The 24,923-nt window shown below is 29.0% G+C and overlaps 1 protein-coding gene across 2 annotated transcripts in view; it reads left to right on the top strand.

Moving 5' to 3' along the window:
* LOC111621442 (sodium/potassium-transporting ATPase subunit alpha-like) overlaps positions 1-24,923 on the top strand; it is a 55,336-nt gene that overhangs the window by 3,718 nt on the left and 26,695 nt on the right. The window contains exons 3-6 of one of the 2 annotated variants that reach the window (XM_023363590.1): positions 5,504-5,615; positions 7,180-7,312; positions 13,501-13,693; positions 21,769-21,944. In XM_023363590.1, the coding sequence (XP_023219358.1) occupies positions 5,504-5,615; positions 7,180-7,312; positions 13,501-13,693; positions 21,769-21,944 (614 nt within the window). Of the gene's footprint in view, positions 1-5,503; positions 5,616-6,422; positions 6,537-7,179; positions 7,313-13,500; positions 13,694-21,768; positions 21,945-24,923 lie in introns of those variants that run through there. The other variant, XM_023363589.1, reaches the window with a different exon arrangement.

Raw genomic sequence — 24,923 nt, 5'->3', positions numbered from 1 at the left:
AGTAATATAAAATAGAACATGACAGAAAAATATAATTTAAAAAAGAAAAACAGATTAATAAACAAATTAAAATGTTAATTACAGGAACAAATTCCTTTTTTAAAAGTTTATGTTGTTTTATTTTTTTATGAATAGTTCAAAACAAGTAAATAGCATTTTTTATCAAAAAAAGATAATAAAATGTTAGATAATAAACTATAGATAACAGCATTAATTGTACTATATTTTCATTCATATAACCTGCAATAGTATATACTCTGCAGAAAATTGCTAGAATGAAATTAAAATTGGTACAAAACCTGTATACCCTTTGAATTTTATCTTTTTAAACAAAGATAATCTACAAGTTATATGTTTGAAAGCATGGTATTTATATTTTGCAAATTTATTAGTTATCATTATTTTATTTAGAGGTAATAATTTTTTAAAAGTAAATATCCTTTAAAAAATTTTTTAATTAGAAATAAATTTTCGAATAGAACCAGACCACTATAAACAATTTTGGTGATTGAAGTTAACCTGAAGATGTCAGCTCTATTTTTATAAAATATTATATTTGTTTTGGTGTTGGTGTTTAAAAATTTTTTAAGCGTTGATGTTTAACAATAGCAATTTAAATTTTTACTGTATTACACATCACTATGTATTACTGTATTTTACTGTATTAGCCATCATTTAAATGTAATAAAGATTTGAATGACATCTTTTGATATCATAACATTCTTCCAGTTTGGCACCTGAGAACAGTTGTCTCACTGACTCACTTGTCAGAGCAACCCTAGTTAAAATCAGAGCCATAACATTTGTTCCACAGACCCCACAATGTGCAAAGGCCTAGCAATATTTGGGGTCCATAACTAAAAGAAACATTTAAGTTGTCAATAAAACATATATAAAATATAACATAAAAAATTTTGTAAAGAATATTTCATTTTGTATATTTTATTGTAGTATACAGGGGGGGTGCAAAAGTAGGTTTACGGCTGTTATTATGAAAAAAAAAACATACAGAGAGTAAATAGGAAGAAAAAACATTTATTTTCATGTACAAATTAAATCACAAATAAGGAATACAAACTAATAAAAGATAATAAAAATAATAATAATGAACACCAAACATTTGTATTTCTCAGATTCTCAACTGTATACTTACTTTTGCACCCCTTGTATATACAAGAGAAAGAGTCAGTGGCTGCACTCAGTGATATAGCCACAGAAGAGTGAAGGAGAGAAGGTTAGTGTAATACAGTAGAGCGTCGATTTTCCGAATCAATTGGGGACTGGGGTTGTTCGTATAACTGATATTTCGGATAACTGATTTATGTACAATAAAACAGTTTAACGTATCCAATGTTGAAATTTTTCTCCGTTGCATGTTGCTTTGCGTTGAATTTTCGTCGATGTTAAGCCTAACAAAGACTATTGTATCGTTAAAAATTATTTTTTTATTTTGTACAAACAAAATAAATATATTGAAAAATATAAAAACAATAAAAAATTATACTTCAGATGTTAATTTAGTATCAAAAACGTAAAATATTTGAGTAGCCCAAGACATAGCCAAAGATTGAAGCGCCACAGCACTGGCGAAAATTTAAATTTGCCGACTGGAATTCTTTCGGATGATTGACTTTCGGAAAATCGACGCTCTACTGTAGTTACATGAGAATAGAGAGGGAGAGTAGAACAAAGAGAGGAAGTGAGATCTCATTACTACTGCTGGATTCTATACTTTGAAAACAAAACTTCACAAAATTACAGTTTGTATATGTATGATTACAAACTACATACAGACATTTACAGTATATTATTACTAAAGTAATGGGTGGTGTGAGTAACAAAACAGTGAGATTATATTTTACATGCTATGGGAACACAAGTCAAGAGTAATACACTAATGTGAAGGGGTGCAATACCAGAGTGGAAGCATTCCCATAAAAGCCCTTGTATGGGCATGGAGACATGGAGGATGATTTAACATTGGTTCATGTGATAGTCCAGTTCTTGCAGTCAGTCCATACAATAATACTATACAAGCTGTTCATTGCCCCTAACATATGCTATACTAATATGTGATATAGTTATTTAGAGTAATCATTAAAGTTGAGAAAATTATCATCTAGGCGTTAACAATCTACAGCTATCGCTACAAACAACTAGCGCTTTCAACGAAACTATTTTCGTCTTCTTCAGGTTGAAAGAACAGTTAATAACCTTCAAATTCAAATTACAGCAACGGCAAACCAGCATTGGAATAAAATCAAAATAGAACAAAAACAGAGAATTTGAAAGACACGCGCTTGATGCCGACGCGCATGAGCAATAGAATGTTTTGCGAGAATGCGGAGCTAGCGACGTTGTTTTAATCTGTTGTATAAGTTGACCCACAATGAAGGCACATCCAGCGTGGGGGTGTTGCATGGATTTAGCACACTGGTAAATAGCACTTCCCATATATACAAGAGGTTCCTGCTATCACACTGTTTGAGTATCCCCGCTTGGTCCCACATCGGAGTGTATTGGGGTTGCAACACCAATCTTGCCAACGCGGTGTCTCACCTACCTGTACTAATAGATTGTTTGTGTTCAGAGATGCAGCAAGACAACATTCTGGATGTCGCTCCGATATACTGGGTATGAGTACCAGATGTTGTACTTTCCAATGGATGGAATACACTCCAGACCGCTCTAGTGCAGAAAAAAGATCCCTGTCATTGCATAACATTCTTCTAAGACTTGGCCGTGGCAACACTGGCAGGAAAAGCGCATGCTGCCTAAAAATACGGCAAATGCGGCCAGTAATACGGCCACAGAATGGTAATGGGGGCTGGATAATCATATATTCTTCCGAGGCCCGCAAAGTCTTGTCAGGAAATAGAGAACCTTTAACCTTTCTAAGGATGTACCTGTACTTAGTACTTAGATCTAGTGTAACCCGCCGCACTTACCGCTGCACTTATAGCTTCAAGCTCGATGTCGACAAGAGCTTGATTGGAAGACAACAAAAAGGCCCTTCTAATTAGAGGGGCGATAGCTGCGTTGACGTAGTGCCGCGGCTGGTACGCGGTGGCAGGGATTAAAGGAGGTATGCTGTTGAACTTATGGAACACTATCACACCCTGGGCTTTGGTGATGTTTAGATCTAAAAACGCAATTTCACCTTCCTTTTCCCAGGTAAACTTGATGGTAGAATAAACCTCCATAAGATAACTTTTGAGAATATGGAATTCCTTTTCCGTGTGTTGCCAGGCTACTAAGATATCGTCCACGTATCTAAGATATAATAGTGGGTATGCTATGGTGAGAGGGAAGGTAAACACTCTTTGCTCCACACATCTCATGAGTAATTCCGCTAATATAGCAGAGAGCGGAGAGCCCATAGGTACCCCTTGTTTCTGTAAATAAACTTTCCCATTGAACCGAAAGTAATTATTTTCCGTGATAAAAATCAAGTGGTAAACATTCTATTGCTCATGCGCGTCGGCATCGAGCGCGCGTCTTTCAAATTCTGTTTTTGTTCTATTTTGATTTTATTCCAATGCTGGTTTGCCGTTGCTGTAATTTGAATTTGAAGGTTATTAACTGTTCTTTCAACCTGAAGAAGACGAAAATAGTTTCGTTGAAAGCGCTAGTTGTTTGTAGCGATAGCTGTAGGTTGTTAACGCCTAGATGATAATTTTCTCAACTTTACTTATCCAATATTCGGCGTGAAGTCCAATATTATTTTCACTTTTAGAGTAATCATTACTTAGTGCACATGGCTCTTTAAAGCCTTGTAAATGCTCTTGTTCTTCATAATATCAGATGGGTTGCATGGCCAGGCCAATCGTTCTTTAATTGTTATAGCAATTAGATGCCTCCTTTCCTGGGAAAACATTTCATATTCAAGCAGGAAGTAGTTGGACTCCTCCTGAGCCTGAAGAGAGTATGGGCATTTTCCATCTCCATGGCTGAAGAACCTACTGATGTATGCCCTAAACTTGCCATGTCTGGTAATAAACTGGGTGAGATAGAAGCTAGGCACCAGGAAAGGCAGTTCTGAGATCTTTAGGAGGAAAGATAAGGTTAATCTCCCAGTACTTCTTTGGCCAATACTTTGGCAAGCTGGCTGGAAAAGCAGTATCTGCCTTTCCAGCCAGCCAGCCGGCTTGCCAAAGTTCCGTAATTACTGTTTTATATTACACTTTACCCAGAAGGGGAAAAGGGAATAGTAGGTAATGCTGCAGAACATCTTGCTGCTGCCTTGGCAAGAAAGACTGCCCTGTCATTGTCCACATTGCCATAGTACCCCTTTACCCAGTAGAAGTTTATACTTAGGGTCCCCTGTAGTTCCTAGAGAAGTTTGATGGATTTGTTAATGATATGCATGTTAGAAGGCATCTGCCTATAAGTTGGAGAAGGGCAAACCTGCTGTCTGATATAACATCAACGGTGTCTCCATTGAGGGAGGACTAATGTTGACTGAAGAATTGAAGTACTCTCAAAATGGCAAATGACTCTGACAGATTGATACTGAAGTAGTCAGCCAGATTTTCATTGTAGAAAGCAAACTATAATCTAAAACCATTCACAGATAGATAAGACATGTTTTTGTGCAGTTAACCAAATGCTGGTTGTTTAACTTTATTTTACATCATCACTTCTAATTTATACTGTTTCAGCAGAAATACTTTGTTTATCTGTTAATAAACAGCATTATCAACAATGTATTAGTTTTTTTGATTGTGATGTCAACTCTTAAACAACTTACCTAATTTTTTACAACTTGACAAAGTTATTTACATTAAAGTTGACCAAACCTGAAGACACTATAATCAGTTAAACAAAAACTGATTGTATGCAAAAACACACCTGTAATGTAATTACTACAAATGATTTTCTTTTTATCTCTAGTCCCAGGACACCCATATTCTTCAACTGTGTAAAGGAAACACATATTTACCTACAGTGATTTTAACAGGAACATAAGCAAAGTGTTTCCTAACATATTTTATATATACAGTAGCACCTCATTATATCATACATATAGGGACACAAACCAAATAAAAATATATCAGATGGTGTGATATCACTGATTCATTATTGGCTAAAGCATTTTTATATTTAAAAGACCAAAAACAAGTGATAAATCCAAATGAGTGATATTTCATTACATTAATTAACGTAACTTATATGTACAGTAGATTTATATGAGATTTTCTAATAGGAAATCTTTAAAAAAAAGGAAATGAAAAAGTAGTAAATAATTTAAATTTAATAAGATTTGCTTGTGGATTTGAAACAAGTAAAAGGTGGGCCCTTCATAAAATTTGCAGGAAGCCTTACAGTTTTCTATTGATATTATGACCCTGGATAGAACTAAAGAGTTCTTAATCATTGTATTCAGTTCAGATTTGAATTAATTTAAGTAATAGGAAATTATATTAATATTTTATAATGTAATAATTATTTATTTTCAGATATTTAGTTGTGGATTTTTATTTTCCTTATTTTTTTCTATTAGGGGTGCAATATGATAAAACTTCTTTAGGATGGAAGGCTTTATCACGTGTATGCTGTTTATGCAGCAGAGCAGAATTTAAGCCTGGGCAAGAAAACATTCCTGTTCTAAAGAGGTATGATCTCAATTAAATTATTAATTCTGCAATGTTATATGTATTAGTTGAAAGAAATAATGTAGATTATATCATTTATTTCTTATAATATATCTTAATAAACTATTTGAAATACATAGTTTATTAAGATATATTAATTATTGGTGGGAGAGCCCAGTAATTTACTGATGCATAGGGCAATGCAGGTTGGAGCACAATCTCCTGGTAGGGACACTCATGCCAGTAAGGTCTACGGGGAGAAATGAAGCTAAGAGTGACCACACCCACATTCTGTGAAGATATTTATCATGGTAGTAACCAGATCTAAGTATAATACCAGCTCGGACGTCACCTGGGTTAACAAGGTCCACGTTTGTGGGTTAGGCAGAGGCTCACGTTCAAAAAATATGCCACAGTCTCCCCTTGGTTACAGGTGGCAAAAGCAGCGCCGACCCAAGCATGTCTACTGCAATGTCCTCAACAGATGTGAAGAATCAACCTAGCTTTGGTGTTTCTGTGGCAATGCATTCACAGACCACAAAGGCTGGAAACCACGCCAATGGATGAAATGAACAATAGAAATGAACAAGTTTATCATCCATACTTACTACATCATCACAAAACTCTAAACAAACATGACAGCATACAGACAACAACTACACCATAGATTCACACAACAATATCCTCAATCTCAGTGTCACTGAACAAAGGGTTGTCAATCAAAAAAGAACAATTATAATTTCTGGTACAAAAAATTTACATCACTGCACCAGGAACTAGCTAAACATCTGACANTGTGGATTTTTATTTTCCTTATTTTTTTCTATTAGGGGTGCAATATGATAAAACTTCTTTAGGATGGAAGGCTTTATCACGTGTATGCTGTTTATGCAGCAGAGCAGAATTTAAGCCTGGGCAAGAAAACATTCCTGTTCTAAAGAGGTATGATCTAAATTAAATTATTAATTCTGTAAGATAAATTTTAAATACCCTTTAGGAAATTATATTGTGATTTTATGTGTAATTTTTCTATACAATATATTTTATATTCTTTAATATGAAATTAAAGATATTAATAAAACTGTAGTAGATCAGGAATAGAAAAACCTGATATTAATTGAATGCCTGAATGCCAAAAAGTAGGTTAATTTGTATAACAGTACTGATGGTGATTATGCTTCAAAGAAATACTTTAATCATTGTTTGTTTGTATTCTATCAGATAAACTATAAAAATGTAACTACAAATGTTAAGATAACAAAATGAACATGTTTCTACGAATATCTAGAAATTAAAGATGAAAATTATTACTTGATAGTTTGCATTATATATAAGCATAGTCATTAAATTCATTATTTGTCTTTATTTCAAATTGAACTTATATTGCTTGATATTGCATTTTAAATTTAATTATAAAAATTAAAATTTTTAATTATTTAAACATTTAACATGCTATTTAACATTTAAATAATAATTAATTACTTAAACAAAATATCTAAGTCAAGAAGATATAAGATTTACAAATAATATATTACTAATTGTTTAAAGTTTCTTCAAAACTGTATGTTTTTTTATTGAATTTCAGAGAATGTACAGGCGATGCTTCTGAATCTGCAATTTTAAAATGTATGGAATTAGCTACAGGAAATGTTGTAGCTTACCGTCAACGTAACCATAAAGTCTGTGAAATTCCTTTTAATTCAACAAATAAATATCATGTATGTATTTGTGAAGTTTATATATGTTTATTATGATATGTTCATTAATTTACATATATTGGATAGTTCAAAAGTTGCAACTGTTTGAAAGAACTATCCATTGAATTGACTTTTTGTATATGTATAAAACTCTTGAAAAATATTACAAATTTATTATCAGTAGATTTAGTAAGGGACCGAAAAATTGTCCTTAGAGGCTATCATTAAAGGAAGAGCAAACATTTTAGTACTAAAAAAGCTGCTTATTGGCATGACTGTAATAATTATTTATTTTGTTTTTAATTGAATGTTAATTATTATGCAAATAAATTAAAATTATAAAATTTGAAACTTTAAATTTCATTTTTGCTGTCTACATGATTAAATTTTATTTAGATTACTAAATGTATTGCTTATGGATTATTGGACTTTCAATTGTGTTGAATGGTACAAGGCAGTGACAATGCAAAAATAAATATATGGTAAAATTTATTATAAAAATATCTACAATATTCTAAATTTGCTGTTACTACTTTAGTGTAGACTACCATTAATTTAAGTTTACATTTTAATTTAATAAAATGGAATATTATTTTACTATATTAAATTTATTGGTCTAATTAAATCTGGATTGGATATCCTAAGCTTAACATATTTTAGTTCACTATATTACAAAATTTTTTATTTCTTAATCTTAATGAAATAATAATGGCTAGTTGGTCAGACAGTAAAGTCATCAGCCTGTCACTTTGGAGACTCAAGTTTGAGTGTGAGTCAGTGTTTCAAACTTTCATGGTTGGTTTGATCCAGATGTCAGGCTCTGTATCTTAATCATTCAGCCACTCCATTACAGAATAATTAAATTTATGATGGACATAATAAAAGACTCTTAGAATCAATAGAGTAGAAATAAATAAAAACCAGGAAAAGAGCATATAACTAGTTCCTCTGAAAATATTTTTATGTACTGTAATTATTGCTGCCAATATTATTATAATTTTAATTTATTTTATCATTATACAGATTTTTGATATTTGAAAGGATTTAAGGTTTTTCAACATAAAGTACATTTAGTTAAGAAATTTTAACATTGAAAACTTTGTTTTTTTTTAACAATAGATGCAAGGTTAGAAAATGCAAAGATCCAAAAATTTATCAATAAATTTTAAAAAATCCTCATAAGAAGACCTTATTTTAAAAATTATAGCAACAAAAATATGACAAATACAAATTTTAAATAATGAGAACAACTTTAAAGTATAATATTTGTTATACCAACTATAACTTAAATTTGATGATAATCTATCTGATGATTCAGTTTCAAACAAAATTATTTTGAAACTTGTTAATCTAATCTTTATTGTAGAGTAGCAATTTTTAGATTCCTAGTAAATACCTATAGATTCTTACTGTTAAACTTTTGAAGTATAAAATTTATTTGCATTTTATTCTTTGAGGAAATTTTTATTTTTCAAAAATGTTTTTGTACAGAATTTAATATATTTGTAAACACAGTAAAACCTGCAAAAGATGAAACTTAACAGAATTATTGTTTCTCTGTCTGGTATCTCTTGTAGATTTTCTGCCATTGATAGATATAGTCTTACCATTTTTCTCTTACAAGTGATCTGGAAAACATTTCTTTTATGAGATTGGATGAAAAAATAAGTTTTTTTTTATGATTTACATAAGTTCATTCAAATTGCATTTGCAGTTCCAGAGAAATTTGTGGTAGAAAATACTACATCAATAGCTGCAAAAACATTACAATAAATGAAGTAACATATTGGCTAAGACTATAGATTTTAATTAAAGAAATTCACCAAAATGCAGAGTGAAAGTAGAACATTTATTAATCAAATGTCTGGTTAAAAAAAAAGAGAAGAGAAAATTAAGTGTACACAGATATTATGAGTGTGACATATGTGAGGGATGAATCAGCCACAGTTTCCAATCCACATATTTGATTTTTATAAAAAAAAACTGAAACCTAGCTTTAAAAAATTTGAAAACAAAAATCCGTTTTTATTTTTATTTTTTTAACTTTTTTTGACAGCATTTATTATGTGAAATTTCATTTCAGCTTGGAATTAAAATGAAATATTCTGTGCATGGAAAATTTGCAAATGAATGAACTGTGTTTAAAAACTTTTCTGAAATATTTCAATTAAATAGCTAAATAGAAGTTTTATTATCACTTTATAAACATATTTTCTTTTATTTCTTATATTTTTCATAAATATATTTCTATGGTAATGTTTTAAAATTTATTATAAAATAAAAAATGATTAAAAAAGAAGNTTTTGTCGATTGTTTCACTAAAAAATTGCTTTTTTTTTTCAAAAAATTGGTGATTTCTTAAATAATTTTTTGAAAAAAAATTTGCATGGCCATCATCAACATAAAGAAATTTTACAGTTCTGGACGTCAAAAAGTCCATTAATTAGCACCTTCTACAAAAATAGATCATCTGTGGGGTTGGTGAAGATGCCTGTCACATTTGAATTCAATTTTATTTCCATTAATCACGTAGCACATATTACATCAAGTTTATAATTCTATATGCTATTTATGTTGATACATGCTTAAATTAAAGCATTCTTTTAATTAAAAAATGTTTACATTAATTTATCAGTTTAATATTGTGTGGAAAATTATATGGTAGGCATATTTAATTATTTGTATAGTTTAATCAGAATATTTCAAACTATATAGTAATAATTATTAATTTGTTCATGAAATGCTTTATTTTATTTGCTAGTGTGCAACAATTTTGGGGGAAATTTTGTATGTAAAATTTAGACTAGGAAAATTTTGGATCCTGAAAATACTCTGCATTCCCTCTAACAAAAAAAATATTAATTTATTTTCTGATAGATGGCACTGCATGATATAGAAATACAGAACACAAATTTCTGGTTTTTGCATTTATACTTCCCTGTATTTGGGTTGTAATAGCATGATTTTCTCAATTCTCCCCATGTCTCTCAATGTTCTTGCTTTCAGAGAACATTTGTTAGGTTAATGTAATTGTTTACTGAAAAATATTTGAACTTTTCCTCTGGAAGATTTCTGCCTTACTCAGGTTCCTGCTTTTGCTGATTTTACTGTATATTTTATTCTGTTCATTCAATTACAATTTTGATTAAATCATTTACTGTATTTTTGTGTCTGTAACCCAAAGAAAATTGATAGAATGAAAATAAAATTGGCACATAACCTCACTCCTGTAAAATTGTCTTCTAAACACAGATAACTTGTCAGTAATCTGCACAAAAGTATGTTAGATTGAAATATTTAAAATTCAGTTAAAACTACATTTATTTATTTTGTATATTTATATATTAACTAATTAACTAATATCTTAAAATCATGTAACCAGAAAAAAGTTGAAGAAAATTACTTATAAATGATATAAGTTACATTTTAATATNAATTTGCAAATGAATGAACTGTGTTTAAAAACTTTTCTGAAATATTTCAATTAAATAGCTAAATAGAAGTTTTATTATCACTTTATAAACATATTTTCTTTTATTTCTTATATTTTTCATAAATATATTTCTATGGTAATGTTTTAAAATTTATTATAAAATAAAAAATGATTAAAAAAGAGAAAATAATGAAAAAGTCAGTCAAAAACTCTAAAAAATTGCTTTTTTTTTTCAAAAAATTGGTGATTTCTTAAATAATTTTTTGAAAAAAAATTTGCATGGCCATCATCAACATAAAGAAATTTTACAGTTCTGGACGTCAAAAAGTCCATTAATTAGCACCTTCTACAAAAATAGATCATCTGTGGGGTTGGTGAAGATGCCTGTCACATTTGAATTCAATTTTATTTCCATTAATCACGTAGCACATATTACATCAAGTTTATAATTCTATATGCTATTTATGTTGATACATGCTTAAATTAAAGCATTCTTTTAATTAAAAAATGTTTACATTAATTTATCAGTTTAATATTGTGTGGAAAATTATATGGTAGGCATATTTAATTATTTGTATAGTTTAATCAGAATATTTCAAACTATATAGTAATAATTATTAATTTGTTCATGAAATGCTTTATTTTATTTGCTAGTGTGCAACAATTTTGGGGGAAATTTTGTATGTAAAATTTAGACTAGGAAAATTTTGGATCCTGAAAATACTCTGCATTCCCTCTAACAAAAAAAATATTAATTTATTTTCTGATAGATGGCACTGCATGATATAGAAATACAGAACACAAATTTCTGGTTTTTGCATTTATACTTCCCTGTATTTGGGTTGTAATAGCATGATTTTCTCAATTCTCCCCATGTCTCTCAATGTTCTTGCTTTCAGAGAACATTTGTTAGGTTAATGTAATTGTTTACTGAAAAATATTTGAACTTTTCCTCTGGAAGATTTCTGCCTTACTCAGGTTCCTGCTTTTGCTGATTTTACTGTATATTTTATTCTGTTCATTCAATTACAATTTTGATTAAATCATTTACTGTATTTTTGTGTCTGTAACCCAAAGAAAATTGATAGAATGAAAATAAAATTGGCACATAACCTCACTCCTGTAAAATTGTCTTCTAAACACAGATAACTTGTCAGTAATCTGCACAAAAGTATGTTAGATTGAAATATTTAAAATTCAGTTAAAACTACATTTATTTATTTTGTATATTTATATATTAACTAATTAACTAATATCTTAAAATCATGTAACCAGAAAAAAGTTGAAGAAAATTACTTATAAATGATATAAGTTACATTTTAATATAATCTTTTGGAAGTTTATTTGAAAAAGACTCATAAGATGTGCTCTATTAATTTTAACTGGTTTTGTTAATGAGAAAATTATATTTAAATCAACTGATATTGAAAATAATTTTTATAAATGATTATTTATAACTTTTTTATTAAATGGGAATTATAAATAATTATTTAAAGACATAATACAAATTGCTCTGAAAATAATTATTATTATAAAAGTGAAAATTAACATAAGACCTAAAAAAGTTTTGAGACTATCTTATTACATTTTTTCAAAATATGCACTGATTTTTTTCAATACACTTTTCCTTTCTTTAGAATTGTTCCTCAGCATTGGCAAAAATATCTCTTGAGCTAATTATTCATGTAAGGAAAGAGAATTCACAGAATGCAAAGTTGGACTATAGGGAGGTTTTAAGAAATAATAGCTCAATATTATTTATATAGTCCTGACAGAGTGAAATTTGATGAGCTGGAATGCTATCTTGCTGTAGCCTACCATGAGCATGATTAACTCATGCTTCCAAGCAAGAGTTAAGTCAGCTCTTTTACCTTCTCTACCAGCTGAGGCAGGCAGTGACAGTCTGTTGTTGTTGTAACACGACAATTTTTATTAGGCTTTGTATGGCAAAAAAATGGCACAATCATTTCCCAATTGTTATATATAACAGAGGGAAAGTATGGTAATTAGTCAAACAATACCTCCAAGATTTTTACATTCAAGGACTTGGTCCTTGAAATATTGAAAAACTCAGAAAAAGTTTCAGATTTTTTCTCTGTATGGATGTTCATGTGTAGAGCATGATGGTGTTTAGCCACTTAGAAGCTTAATAACTTCTATCTTTTTCGAAAATATCTGAAATTTTGCAGAAAGGTTTATATATTAAGGAGTATGTATATTATCCAGCAGTTGTTTAACAACAGTGATGTTTTTAACAGTTAAATCTTGCAAGTCTCTCTGACTTTGAGTTGTCTTCACCATCAAACATGCAGCATTCAAACTGTTTACATCACCTGTATACATTATTATGACTTGGGATTTTATTCCCAAACACCAGTTTTGTCTCCTTCAAGCTCCAATGAGACTGTGCTTAAATTTGAAAACCTAACTGTGTGAAAATTACACTTTATAAAGTCTGCATGTTGTAACTCTAGTGTCTTTTATGAAATGTAAAGAAGATACTACTAAGAGCAGAATGAGAAACTTTGAATATTTGTTTTAAAAGTATAATTTTGAAGAGACTGGTGTATCAGGAGCTACACAGTTAAATGTTTGAAAATCTCAAAAAATTTAGATCCCTGTATTCATTATATATGATTAATAGTTTTGCATGTTGTTCTTCCAATTTTTTGCCACTTATTAAACCTGAATAATGAATTTATGCTAAATTTGTGTACTATTAATTTTATTATATTTTGTACTCTTTTTTAATTACAAAATTTTATTATTTTTCTAGGTGACAATACATGAAACAGACGATCCTAATAATCCTAGCTACTTACTATGTATGAAAGGTGCTCCAGAAAGAATTTTAGAAAGATGTTCTACAATATTTATTGGTGGAAAGGAAATACCACTTGATGATGAAATGAAAGCAGCATTTAATGATGCATATTTAGAATTAGGTGGAATGGGTGAGCGTGTTATTGGTAAGTTCATGAACTGATAATATTTGAAATTAAGTAGAATAGATAAATATTTCTATTTTGTGATATTAATGATATATAATAAACACTAGGATGGTTCAATTGTTAGCTTAAATATAATAAAAATTTCTTTTATCACAAACTTTTTCAGATTGAAATTTCATTAAAAAGTATTGTTTAGTTACTTTATTAGATTCTTTTCTATTAAATTCTATAATGCTGTAGAATTTATTATCCAAAAATTTATATTTATCAAATATGTAATTTGAGTTATAACAATAAATTTTTCAGATTATTAGTAAATTTTATGATATATTGTCTATATTGAAGTGAAACGTTTGCTGAAAATGGCTTCTCTTAAATAAGACATATCCAATATTGTAATTTTCCTATGAGATTGCAATGTATTCATTGAAAATGTATACAGTATTTTGTCAAACAAATTGTATTTATAATAAGAAAACAAAGTTTTAACTAAAATATTTCATGAATATTGGTTTATTCTTTTACTTAATTATTCAGTAAAAAGGATAAGTAAAAATATTGTTTTATTGTAAACTTAACATTGAAAATTCTCTCAATATTAAAATAAATTATAATTCAATTTCATAATAGTGTAATAAAAATTCTTGCCATATAATAATTGTTAGCATTTTCACCAATGAATTTTGTTAGTCAGAGAACTTTTCTCCAATTTAATAGACAGGAATAACAATTGACAATGTTCATAATATAATAATAAAACTTTTTTTCGGCTTGAATATTCTCTGTATTCCTTTCCATGAAAATAGAAAAAGTTTTTCTGATTAAAATAATTCATTTGTTGAATTCTTAATAGTGATACATGCAGAGAATTTTTAAGACTGATTATGCCATATTTCTAAATTGATATATTTCANTGAATGAGAAAGTGTTTTTTCAGCCACACATGGACTTGAGAGTCTGCTCACTTCTGATTATAGAACAGATTACAGTTATCCAAAGCTAAGATAATAAAGGTCTCAACAAATGTGTTAACCAAATAAATAATTGAGTCCTGAATATTTTAAGCATTTTGTTTTTTGGATTTATAAATAATAATCTGCACATTGTATTATATTCTTATGATTTTGAAACAAAAACAATATTTCTTTATGATATTATTCTTAATGTATGAAATTGATTCCAAGAAATTTTGTAAGCTATTGATATTTGAATAGTCCATTGAGATTATCTTTATAAAAATTTGTATTAATTTATTATACAGTTATATTTAAATACTGATTACATTTACAGCAAATAACAATTATCAAATAATATATTTAGTTATATTATATAATAGTTATTTTATTTTAATGTTTGTGAAAGTATTTTTGAATAATTTAAAACTTATAAACACTAATTTATATTAAATATTTTAAATTTATGTGTAATATGTAATTTTTGTAATTTAATTTTTTGAAATGTTTAACTTTTAATGATATAGAACAGAAATCTTGAAGTGATATAATTCTTATTATTTTACAGGAAGGCTTATTTTTGATAATTTGAAAAAGTCTATTGCTTATACTCTTACGAGCAACATCCCCGAGATTACTCCATTTTTATTATTTATATTAGCAAATATTCCTTTGCCATTAGGAACTGTTACTATTTTATGTATTGATTTAGGCACTGATATGGTAAGAGGATTTTATTTTTATTTTATTTTAAAATGTAAATAATTAATCATACTAAACAATGCAGAATCAACATCATTAATTGACTTGAATCATATAAACTGCTTTATTCAAATACAGTAGTTACTAATGTATACTAAATAAATTGCTGACAAATTAAAAACTAAAATATTAATTTCAGATTTTTGGTTATAAAAAAACTTAAAATTTATAACTCATTTGAAATTATAATATTAAATTAGATTTAAAATTATGCAGCAATAAAAGACAAAATTTTAAAATATAATACATTGCATTATAACAGACTAATATTTATGTTAAAGATATCATACAAATCTTTTAAAAAGTATATCAAGTATGTGTGGGTATATTATATACAGTATATTGCAAGTCTCCATTTTCACAATATATTAGCCACAACTATATAAAAATCCTGTTATGTACAAAAATAGGATGCAAGAGCCAAAGTAATGTTTTCTTTGTCAATTGGCTGCGTGTCTGGCTGACTAGCTGAATGTCTAATGAGGGAAAGTTAGACTTTCAGGTGTTTTTGTATTTTCCAATTCCTTTGTCCTGAGTTGTCATGTGACTGGCAGTTGGCAAAGTTTGTTTCTTGAAGCTTTATTACTTCCTATGCTTTGTCAAGCAGAAAATAGATAAAAGTTCTTCCTGATATATTGTCTTTTTGAAAGTCAAGAAGCTAGTTATATAATGTTTGTATATATAAAAATTCAACTGAGTACACATAACTAAATATAAATGTTATACTTATATGTAACTGTTGTTTTTGAATACAGAGTATACATAATCAAGTCATTAATATTTTATTAATATTATGATATAATTAAAAACTTTGATAATGCATTTTAGACCTTTGTCAATAAGCAATAATAATTAATTTTTTTAAAAGGATATTTCTGTGCAGATTAAAAACTATTTATTTTTTGTTTCTATATTTTTAAATTTGCAAAACAAAATTTGAAAAATGAAGTTTTTTATTTAATTAAGTAGTATATAATATAATAATAATTTTATTGCATATTTAACTGTCTTGAAATATGTTATCTAAGTATAAAATCTTATTCAAGGAAATAAGATTAAATAATCTGCATATTATGACAGAATTTTTTTGTGGTATCTTTCATTAATTTATCAAATATGAAATAAGTATAAGCTAATGAGAAAATTAAATAATGAGATATATAATAGTCATAAATTCTGTAACCTAAGCACTGTTTAAGTTCATTAAAAGTTTAGAAAATAGCTGATATAAAGTAAGTGGTAAAAAAAAGTTTGTTGAATACAAAAAAGTTGTTTTGGCATCATCAGATAGAAAATGAAAACTGGTAAAACAAAAACAATAAAATTAAAATTGTTACAGGAGTTGAAGAAGGTACATTTTTCAAATTNAGAATCTGAATATATTTACTTTCAGCAAATAAATGGAGAAGTTATAAAAGGCTTAAAATAATTTTCTTTCAAATTGATGATTGTAATTTTAATGAATAATTTATTGAAAATATTTCTATTTTTAGGTAATTATGGTGACAGGGGATCATCCTATTACAGCTAAAGCAATTGCTAAATCAGTTGGTATAATTTCTGAAGGAAATGAAACAATAGAAGATATTGCAGAAAGATTAGATATCCCAGTAGAAAATGTTAATCCAAGGTATTACTGTTAATATGCATTTATTATTGGTAACAAAATTCAGTTATTTACATACAAAACAAGATTAAATAAAATTTTAAATTCTTGTTAAGATGATGTTTAGATTTTTATTAAAGTTTCATTTTATTTCTTAATGGAATCATTTTTATTTAATCCAGTATGAATATACATGTCTTAGCCACATGCTGAAATTTCCATTTCTTGAAGTGCTAGAACATCCTGTAATAAATATTAGTTTCAAAGTCTGTCTATTTTTTCTGGTCACTTCTTGAAATGCTAATCTGATTTCTGCAGATGTTGAAATAGGTATATATTTCAATATCTGTTTAATAAAACTAAGCATTTTGTGTAATGTGTAACAGTTTATTAGTACATGGCATAAATGAAACAGCTGAATATGTAAAGTTTGTTATAAACTACACAATTGAAACTTGAAAATGTTTCTGATTAAATGTTTTTTGGTAACCCGAACTTTAGCAGTTAGTTTTATTATTAGCAAAATTGCAGTCAAAGTTTTCATCTTTAAAGCATAAACATAACATTGAGTGCCACTTATAAGATAATAGTGCTTGATGTTTGACATTTTAGAGATGAAAACTGGCCGCAACCTCATTATTGTTATTATTATTATTATAATACAGTATTTAGTGGGTTATACTCAGTTGATACCAGTGGCTGNATTAATTAATAAAAATAAAATAGAAAATACTATATTATTATGAATATAAGTCATTCTATCATATATTATTATTCATTTTATTTACATACAAAAATTTAGAAATTTGCATTAAAAAATCTGGAAAGTCATTGAAACAATACCTCATCACTTTTATCTTCATTAGAACCTTTCATTGTCATCATCCTTGTATCCTATTTCATTACCATCATGCTCTTCAGCCTCTTTGAACAGTACAGCAGCCTCTGTTCTGTCCAAGTTTTTGGTAATATAATCTTTCTAAAAACTTTTTATAATTGTCTTCATTAATAATCTTTCATAATTCTATTATTACTGTATTCTAAGTTTTAGAATAATATGTGGAATTTTTATTACTTTTTATTTGTTATTGATTATGAAAATTAGTCATGTTCCACATAATACAAACATTTCTTTGTTTTCAAAATGACTTTAGTTAGTAATAAAAATTTTTGAATTTGTATTTACAAATACCTGGGAATCAATCAGTATAAATGAATTTTTGATTGCTTTCTTAAAATTTTTACAAATTGTATTTAAATTATACTATTTCAATGGATTAATGTTTTATGTTTTATAGAAAAAAAATTATTTTTTGTTGCTATCAATAGAGAAATTGAGGCAGACGTTTTAAATGTGTAAACGTGTAGGACGGACGTTCGGTGCCACTTTCCCGTAAGCCTAGAAGTTTGACGATGGTGTTTGGAATGTTGAGCGTGATTCCACCGACTATCCAAACACCATTGTCAAACTTTTAGGCTTACGGGAAAGCGGCGCCGAGCGTCCGACTACACGTTTACACGTTTGAAACGTCTGCCTCAACCTCTCTAATGTAAATGAAATTATTTAAAATTATAGAGCAAAAGGGAGTAATCAAGACAATAAACCAGGTAACAGGCTGTGAAGCATACTGTATATATATCACACCAGGATAGTAGGCTTCCTTGCACATTTCATATGTGTTCTGGAAAGTGTACTTGCAATTTTATGACTATTGAAAATGAATCTGAAACTTTGTGTTTCATTTTTGATTGTCTTATTTTGTTTATAACTGTCTGCGAAAAAGCTTTATAAAAAGTGTTTTAAAATGTAAAACATGTAATCATATCAAATACATAAATTTATAATTACAATAGAAATTTACCCCTTACAACAGAACAAATTATGCAGTAAATTTTCAGGAACCTTCCCTTAATTTTTGATAATTGCTTAATTAGTAAAAACTCCTCTTTGGAGTAAAATTAAAAAGTTATAAAATACAATTTCTGTAGAAATCATCAAAACTGACTGATTCTGTTGAATACAACAACAGCAGTTGAGTTACTTTAGTTGATTGTTCAAAAACAAGCAACTGATCAATTATTTTATAATCATGTCAAACACTTAATTCTTGTGGTGGTTTGCAGATTGCAGCATGATAGGTCACAATTTTGTGTTTAACATTGCTAAACAATCAAAGCATCAAATTTTAGAGTCAGTTTAACTCTGTACAACATGTACCAAAGATAGATATTGAAATTGAAGGAAACTTTAATTGGACACAAATATAAGTTGAGAACAATTTCCCTCCTCTTTAAAACGGGGGGAAAACTGACTAATATTCTAGCCAATAGTGTAATTGAAGTTGAATGCAACAGGTATTCTCACAATGCCATGGGATGAGCTACTTTGACACAATGCACTCTTTATGACAGCAATGATCACGTATATTTTTTCCAAAAATTATTTTAAAAATGCACAAATATTTTTTTGTATACAAGAAAAAGAAAATTTGCAAAAATTTCTGTTTTTAAATTTTGCAAATTTTTTACTTTTTTTTTCAATATATTTTTATTTTCACAAATTTGACCATATTTGATTTTTTTTAATCTATTAAAAAGTAATACTTTAAATATTAATACATTGAAATATGTCTATGGAAAATAAAGAAAAATCTACTATATAAAGCTGAAAAACTGGGTTCTGTCATAGTATGCCAAAAATGGCCACTAGGGATGCCCCTAGCTATTATTTAAATTAACAATAAATTCAGTATATTATTATTTGATTTGGCTTTTTGCATTTTTGGCTGCGTTTTAGTAGGGTATGCCATGAGAAATTCAGTATATTATTATTTTTATTTGTAATAGGAATTCATTATTTATACCACAGAATGACATTGCTGCTGCTAGAATGCCCACTAGAGGACTTCCGGGCTTCTAGAATAGAAGGTTTAGAAGTACAAATTAATCTAATAATCTTAATCTTTGTTGATGTTTTTTGCCCGGGCAAGACCAGGCTCATCTGCTGGTGTATCTATAAAATGATAAAACTTATATTTAGCTATTTTATCAACAAAATCCAGAAAAATCTTTAAACACAATTTATTTATATTGTGGGGATTACAATAATCAGTATTAAGATAATTGTGAATGTGAAATATTACCATGTGGGAAGGAAGACAAAGTAATGCCAACTTAACACTAAGTTTATGTACACACAGAATGTCAAGATATACAAAATTTACACAGATGTTACAGGACACATATACAGTCACTTACGAACTATACAGGCTCGTTTGTACAATGAGTTTTATATAATACAAATCCTTTTGGCCAAACAAGACATATCCGTCCCATGTAGAAACGAATTCTCGGTAAACGTTCCTTACTGACAATTGATTGAAACCCAACAAATGTTCCAATCCTCTGGTCTACTAGTCTGATATTACCTGTCTGTCTAGATACTGCTTTCACTTCACAACACAGTTCCTCAGAACATCTGAATATACACAAAGGAAAAAGACCTTGACAGCCAATCCACAACGCCTTAAATACTCCTTTCCTCCCTCTAAAGTGCTGCCAACTCTTTATACAACCCAAACAAAAAAATAAAAATAAAGTTATGTATAGACCAAAACACGACCATTACCACTGAAACAGCACAATATGCAGATTTTCCATGTGGGAAAAATGAGTAAAAATTTTTTTATTTCAACAATTAAATATTGTTAAAAACAGATTTTCTTTTTTGTTTCTTTAAAGCTGTGTTTCACTTTTATACAAACTGAAGCTTTGGGTTCATCAAAACTATCTAATTCTTGAAAATGTCTCACATTGTGTCAGTTTGGTGCTTATTTCCTTTTCTAAATGAAGTATTAAGAAAGTCTAATTAGCAGTGTTTATGAGAATGTTAAAAACTTAAAATATCAGCAAAATGAGCTATTACACAAGATATATTTAACCTCCCTACAATATTGGAAATATCATATATAGGTTTAAAAATAACTGATAAACCAATAATTGAATATCTGATTTTTTATTGAGCATCGTGATATAAAGCAGTTCTGATACCAATCCAATAATTAGTCTATCACAAATCAGAACATTCCAGATAGCAGGCAATTCAGCAAAACACTATCCTGTTTCTCTCAGCCTGATGATGCTGGCCTTTCTCAAACTCACTCAGCAGTGTGTAATGTTGTTGACTTGTTGTATAGGTATGCCTGGCATTCAAAGACTTTCAAACAACAGGTAAACTGAAAATTATGTATACAACGAGCCTTTCTATAGGATACTGGAGTAGCAATTATAAGTTACTCTGGTGACATTATTTGGTGTGCAATGAGACCACAACTGTAATCATCTACTGTACGTAGCCTTCCTGTTTGAGACAAAGCTGCATTTTGAGCTTTCAGTAATTGGACAATTTTATCTGGACATGTAACTTTTTGTCAATGAGAGAATTTTTAATGTTTTTATTCACATTCAGAAATCAAGAGTTAGAGTTAGAAGTTAACCAATTATTATTTTAGTATGTGAATGCTTATTGGTTTAGTTTTATTTCTAGCTCTTGATTCTTAGTTGTAAATATGACTGTAAAAACAAATTGATACTTATAACTAAAATCACTTATGAACTTAAATGTTAGAGGAGACTTTTATGTTTAGAAACTTTTAAATAAATAGAATATTATCTTTAATAAAATCTCTATGAAATTGTTTATTTAGAACATAATGAATTTAAACATTTATTAAATTTTTTAAAATTATCAATCTTTTGTCTTAATATTTTAGGTTTTTGTGATTTTGAGTTGCCTCCTGATAAGTATCCACCTGGATATCCTTTTGATTCGGATGAACAAAATTTTCCATTAAAAGATTTAAGGTTTGTGGGATTGGTTGCTATGATAGATCCACCTCGTGCTGCTGTCCCTGATGCAGTGGCTAAGTGTCGTAGTGCAGGTATTAAGGTAGGTTGATTATAACAGTATTTTAATATTTTATTGTGAATGAATATTAATAAATATTAGTAATCCTTCTTTATAGATAGGAAAGTGATTTCGAACATCTAGGTAAACTTTAACTGAACATATTTCAGTTTATCTAATTCTTTTCATTTATATGTGTGTAAAAAACAAATTATACTTTCCATATTATCAATGCATAACTTAGCCATTTTAGAGTTTGGAACTATCTATTTCTTTGCATATTCTCTCTTAAATATATTTACATACAAATCTCTTTTTTTTTCAGTTTCTTTGCTAATATTGATATTTCTCTTTGTTTGATTAAAAAAATATGGCTTGGGTACATCTTTTATTTATGAAAATTCCTATCTCAAAAGATCTTTAGAGTAAACTGTATACATAAGAAAGAATTAAAAAATTGGTAAGATATAAATCATTATTCTTAATAACAGTATTAAATTGTTAATAAGGATTTTGACTTATATCTTACAAATTTCTTTATTCTTTCTTATGTATACAATTTATTCTAAAGCTCTTTAGAAATTTTCATAAATTAAAGATGTACCCAAGCCATATGTTTTTAATTGTATACTGCATAGTAAAATAAAAGTTGCATTTACTGTACCTTAGTGAGAAGTAGTGATGTCCCATTTCTTAAGATCACTATGCATAGCTTGGCTTTTTCATAAATAATCCTTTCAGAAATGATATCACCAGCCAATTGCTTTTCATTTGTCCACGCTAAGAGAGGTTTCCATCTCCTCAATAACATAATCTCCTGGAGGTCAACATTGTCACACCTTTAGTTACATTTGCTGCTTTTACTGCTTCTTTTACTGCCTTTTTGTTCTTAAGAATGGTGTACACCATTGACTTCAGCATCTTAAACATGGAATCTTAAGCAAGCCAGATCCTGCACACAAGTACTACTTTCATGCTTCACTATTAGTTTCTTTTTCATTTCAATCGCCAATACTATAGCCTTCTTCTTAGACTTTGTTGCTTCCACACTCTTCTTGGATGACATGGTTATTAGGTAGGAGTTATCTATATATACGAGGATGGTTTTTTTTTCAAGCTCCGATGGTCCATAAAACAAAGACAAGTGTAAATAATAAAATTAATTTATTACCAAAAGTTAAGTACAAACATGGTTACTTTTTGACATAATCAATGTGAAGATTGAGGCATTTGTCATATCTGTGGATGAGCTTTTCCATCCCCTTGTCATAGGATGTTGCTGCCAGTGTATTGAGATGGCCTTAACAATGTTGTTTTGAAGATCGTTATTAGTCTCAAACCTCTGTCCTGCTAACCACATTTTCAGTTCAGAAAAGAGGTCTTCACACTTTAAAAAGTTCCAAGCTGGGTAGAAGTCTTCACTACCTTTAAACACCTAGCATATAGTCCTGATTTAGTGCTGAGTGACTTCCACCTCTTTCCTGAACAGAAAAAGTGACTAGGAGGGCAGAGGTTCAAGACTAATGACGATCTTCAAAACAATGTTAGGGCCTATCTCAAGTCATTGGTGGCAACATTCTATGACAAGGGGATGGAAAAGCTCATCCACAGATATGACAGATATGACAAATGCCTCAAACTTCATGGTGATTATGTAGAAATGTAACCGTGTTTGTACCTAACTTTTGGATTCATTTTGTTATTTACACTTGTCTTTCTTTTATGGACCATTGGATCTTGTATATATAACCAAACACATCAAAAATAAAGAAAAGAGCATTGAAAATACATGATCATAACACAAAAGATGCTTTCACAGTAAGAGATGATTTGGACACACAACAGATGGCATTTATGCATTGAACACATTTTTTTCATTATGTCTGTAGTTTGAAAGTAGAAGCATTGTTCAAACTCTGGTTTGAATTTAGCATTCAAACTCAGGAACATTCAAAGTTAGTCATTTGAAGTACAATGTACCACTGTATTAGAAACCAGTGACTCATTATTCATGCTTTTCTATTTGTACTGTAATAAATGAAATCTAACACAAGTATTGATAACAGGTTAGCACAAAGAGGGTATAGAAAAGAACCAACAATTATTATCACTTAAAAACTTCATAATTTCTTGAATTTGTACTCTCTAAAATCAATTTTAGTTCATCAATTTTTTGGATAATTGAATAATTACAGTACTGTATTAAAGAAATATTCTTTTTCTTTTCTAAGTAAGAAAAACACTGAAGAATTATTTTAATACAAAAATAATCCCTCATCAAACCCTTTAACTGGTATTAAACAAGAGTAAAATTACATGCAAACGTTTTCGGATCCCTCCCTGGGTCCTTTCTCAAGCAACTATTCTTCTTTAAAATTCATTAGAACGAAGACCAGTAGAACGAACTTCTTCAAAACTGCGATATTCGAAAAACTACTTCTTCCGAACTACATTTCAAAAGTCGAAATTCAAATATCAATGTAAATCACGTGCATTCCAGTATTCTGTAATGTAATGCTTGTTCTTCTTAAAAAGGTTTTTATGGATTTTTACGTTAACAAAAAAATAAATAAAGAAAAAATAAAATAGCATATCAGCGGGTATGAGGTTTTAATACCCTATTTACTATACGTATTTATTAATGTGAATCCTCCTTCTGGAGTAGGGCCTGCCATGCTAGGGACAGGGTAATCTCATCCCTCGAGTTAATAGGTGCAGAAGTGTTGTATGCTTTGCAAATTTCCATTTGTTCCAACCACTTGAGGTGGTCCGTAAATGGTGTAGTAATGAGGAGTTTGGCGTTGTCGAAGTTTGCCGAAATCTCCGGGTCTGACGCATACATGGATAACGACGTAGAACCCCTTTTGTGGATGACGCAGCGTATGCCCCAACTCCTACCAAAAGAGAGACCCTAAAAACATGCGTACCTGACCTAGAAAGACTGATACAGGGCATGTCAACTGTACAAAATGAATATTATAGATGGATGGCCACATGCAAACTTAAGAACCGAAAGGATAA

The sequence above is a fragment of the Centruroides sculpturatus genome, unplaced genomic scaffold, assembly GCF_000671375.1.
Source record: "Centruroides sculpturatus isolate CEXI.00-Female unplaced genomic scaffold, Cexi_2.0 scaffold227, whole genome shotgun sequence".
Lineage (NCBI taxonomy): Eukaryota > Metazoa > Arthropoda > Arachnida > Scorpiones > Buthidae > Centruroides > Centruroides sculpturatus.
The sequence above is the reverse complement of the archived record's forward strand: the minus strand, read 5'-3'. Positions and strand labels throughout refer to the sequence as shown.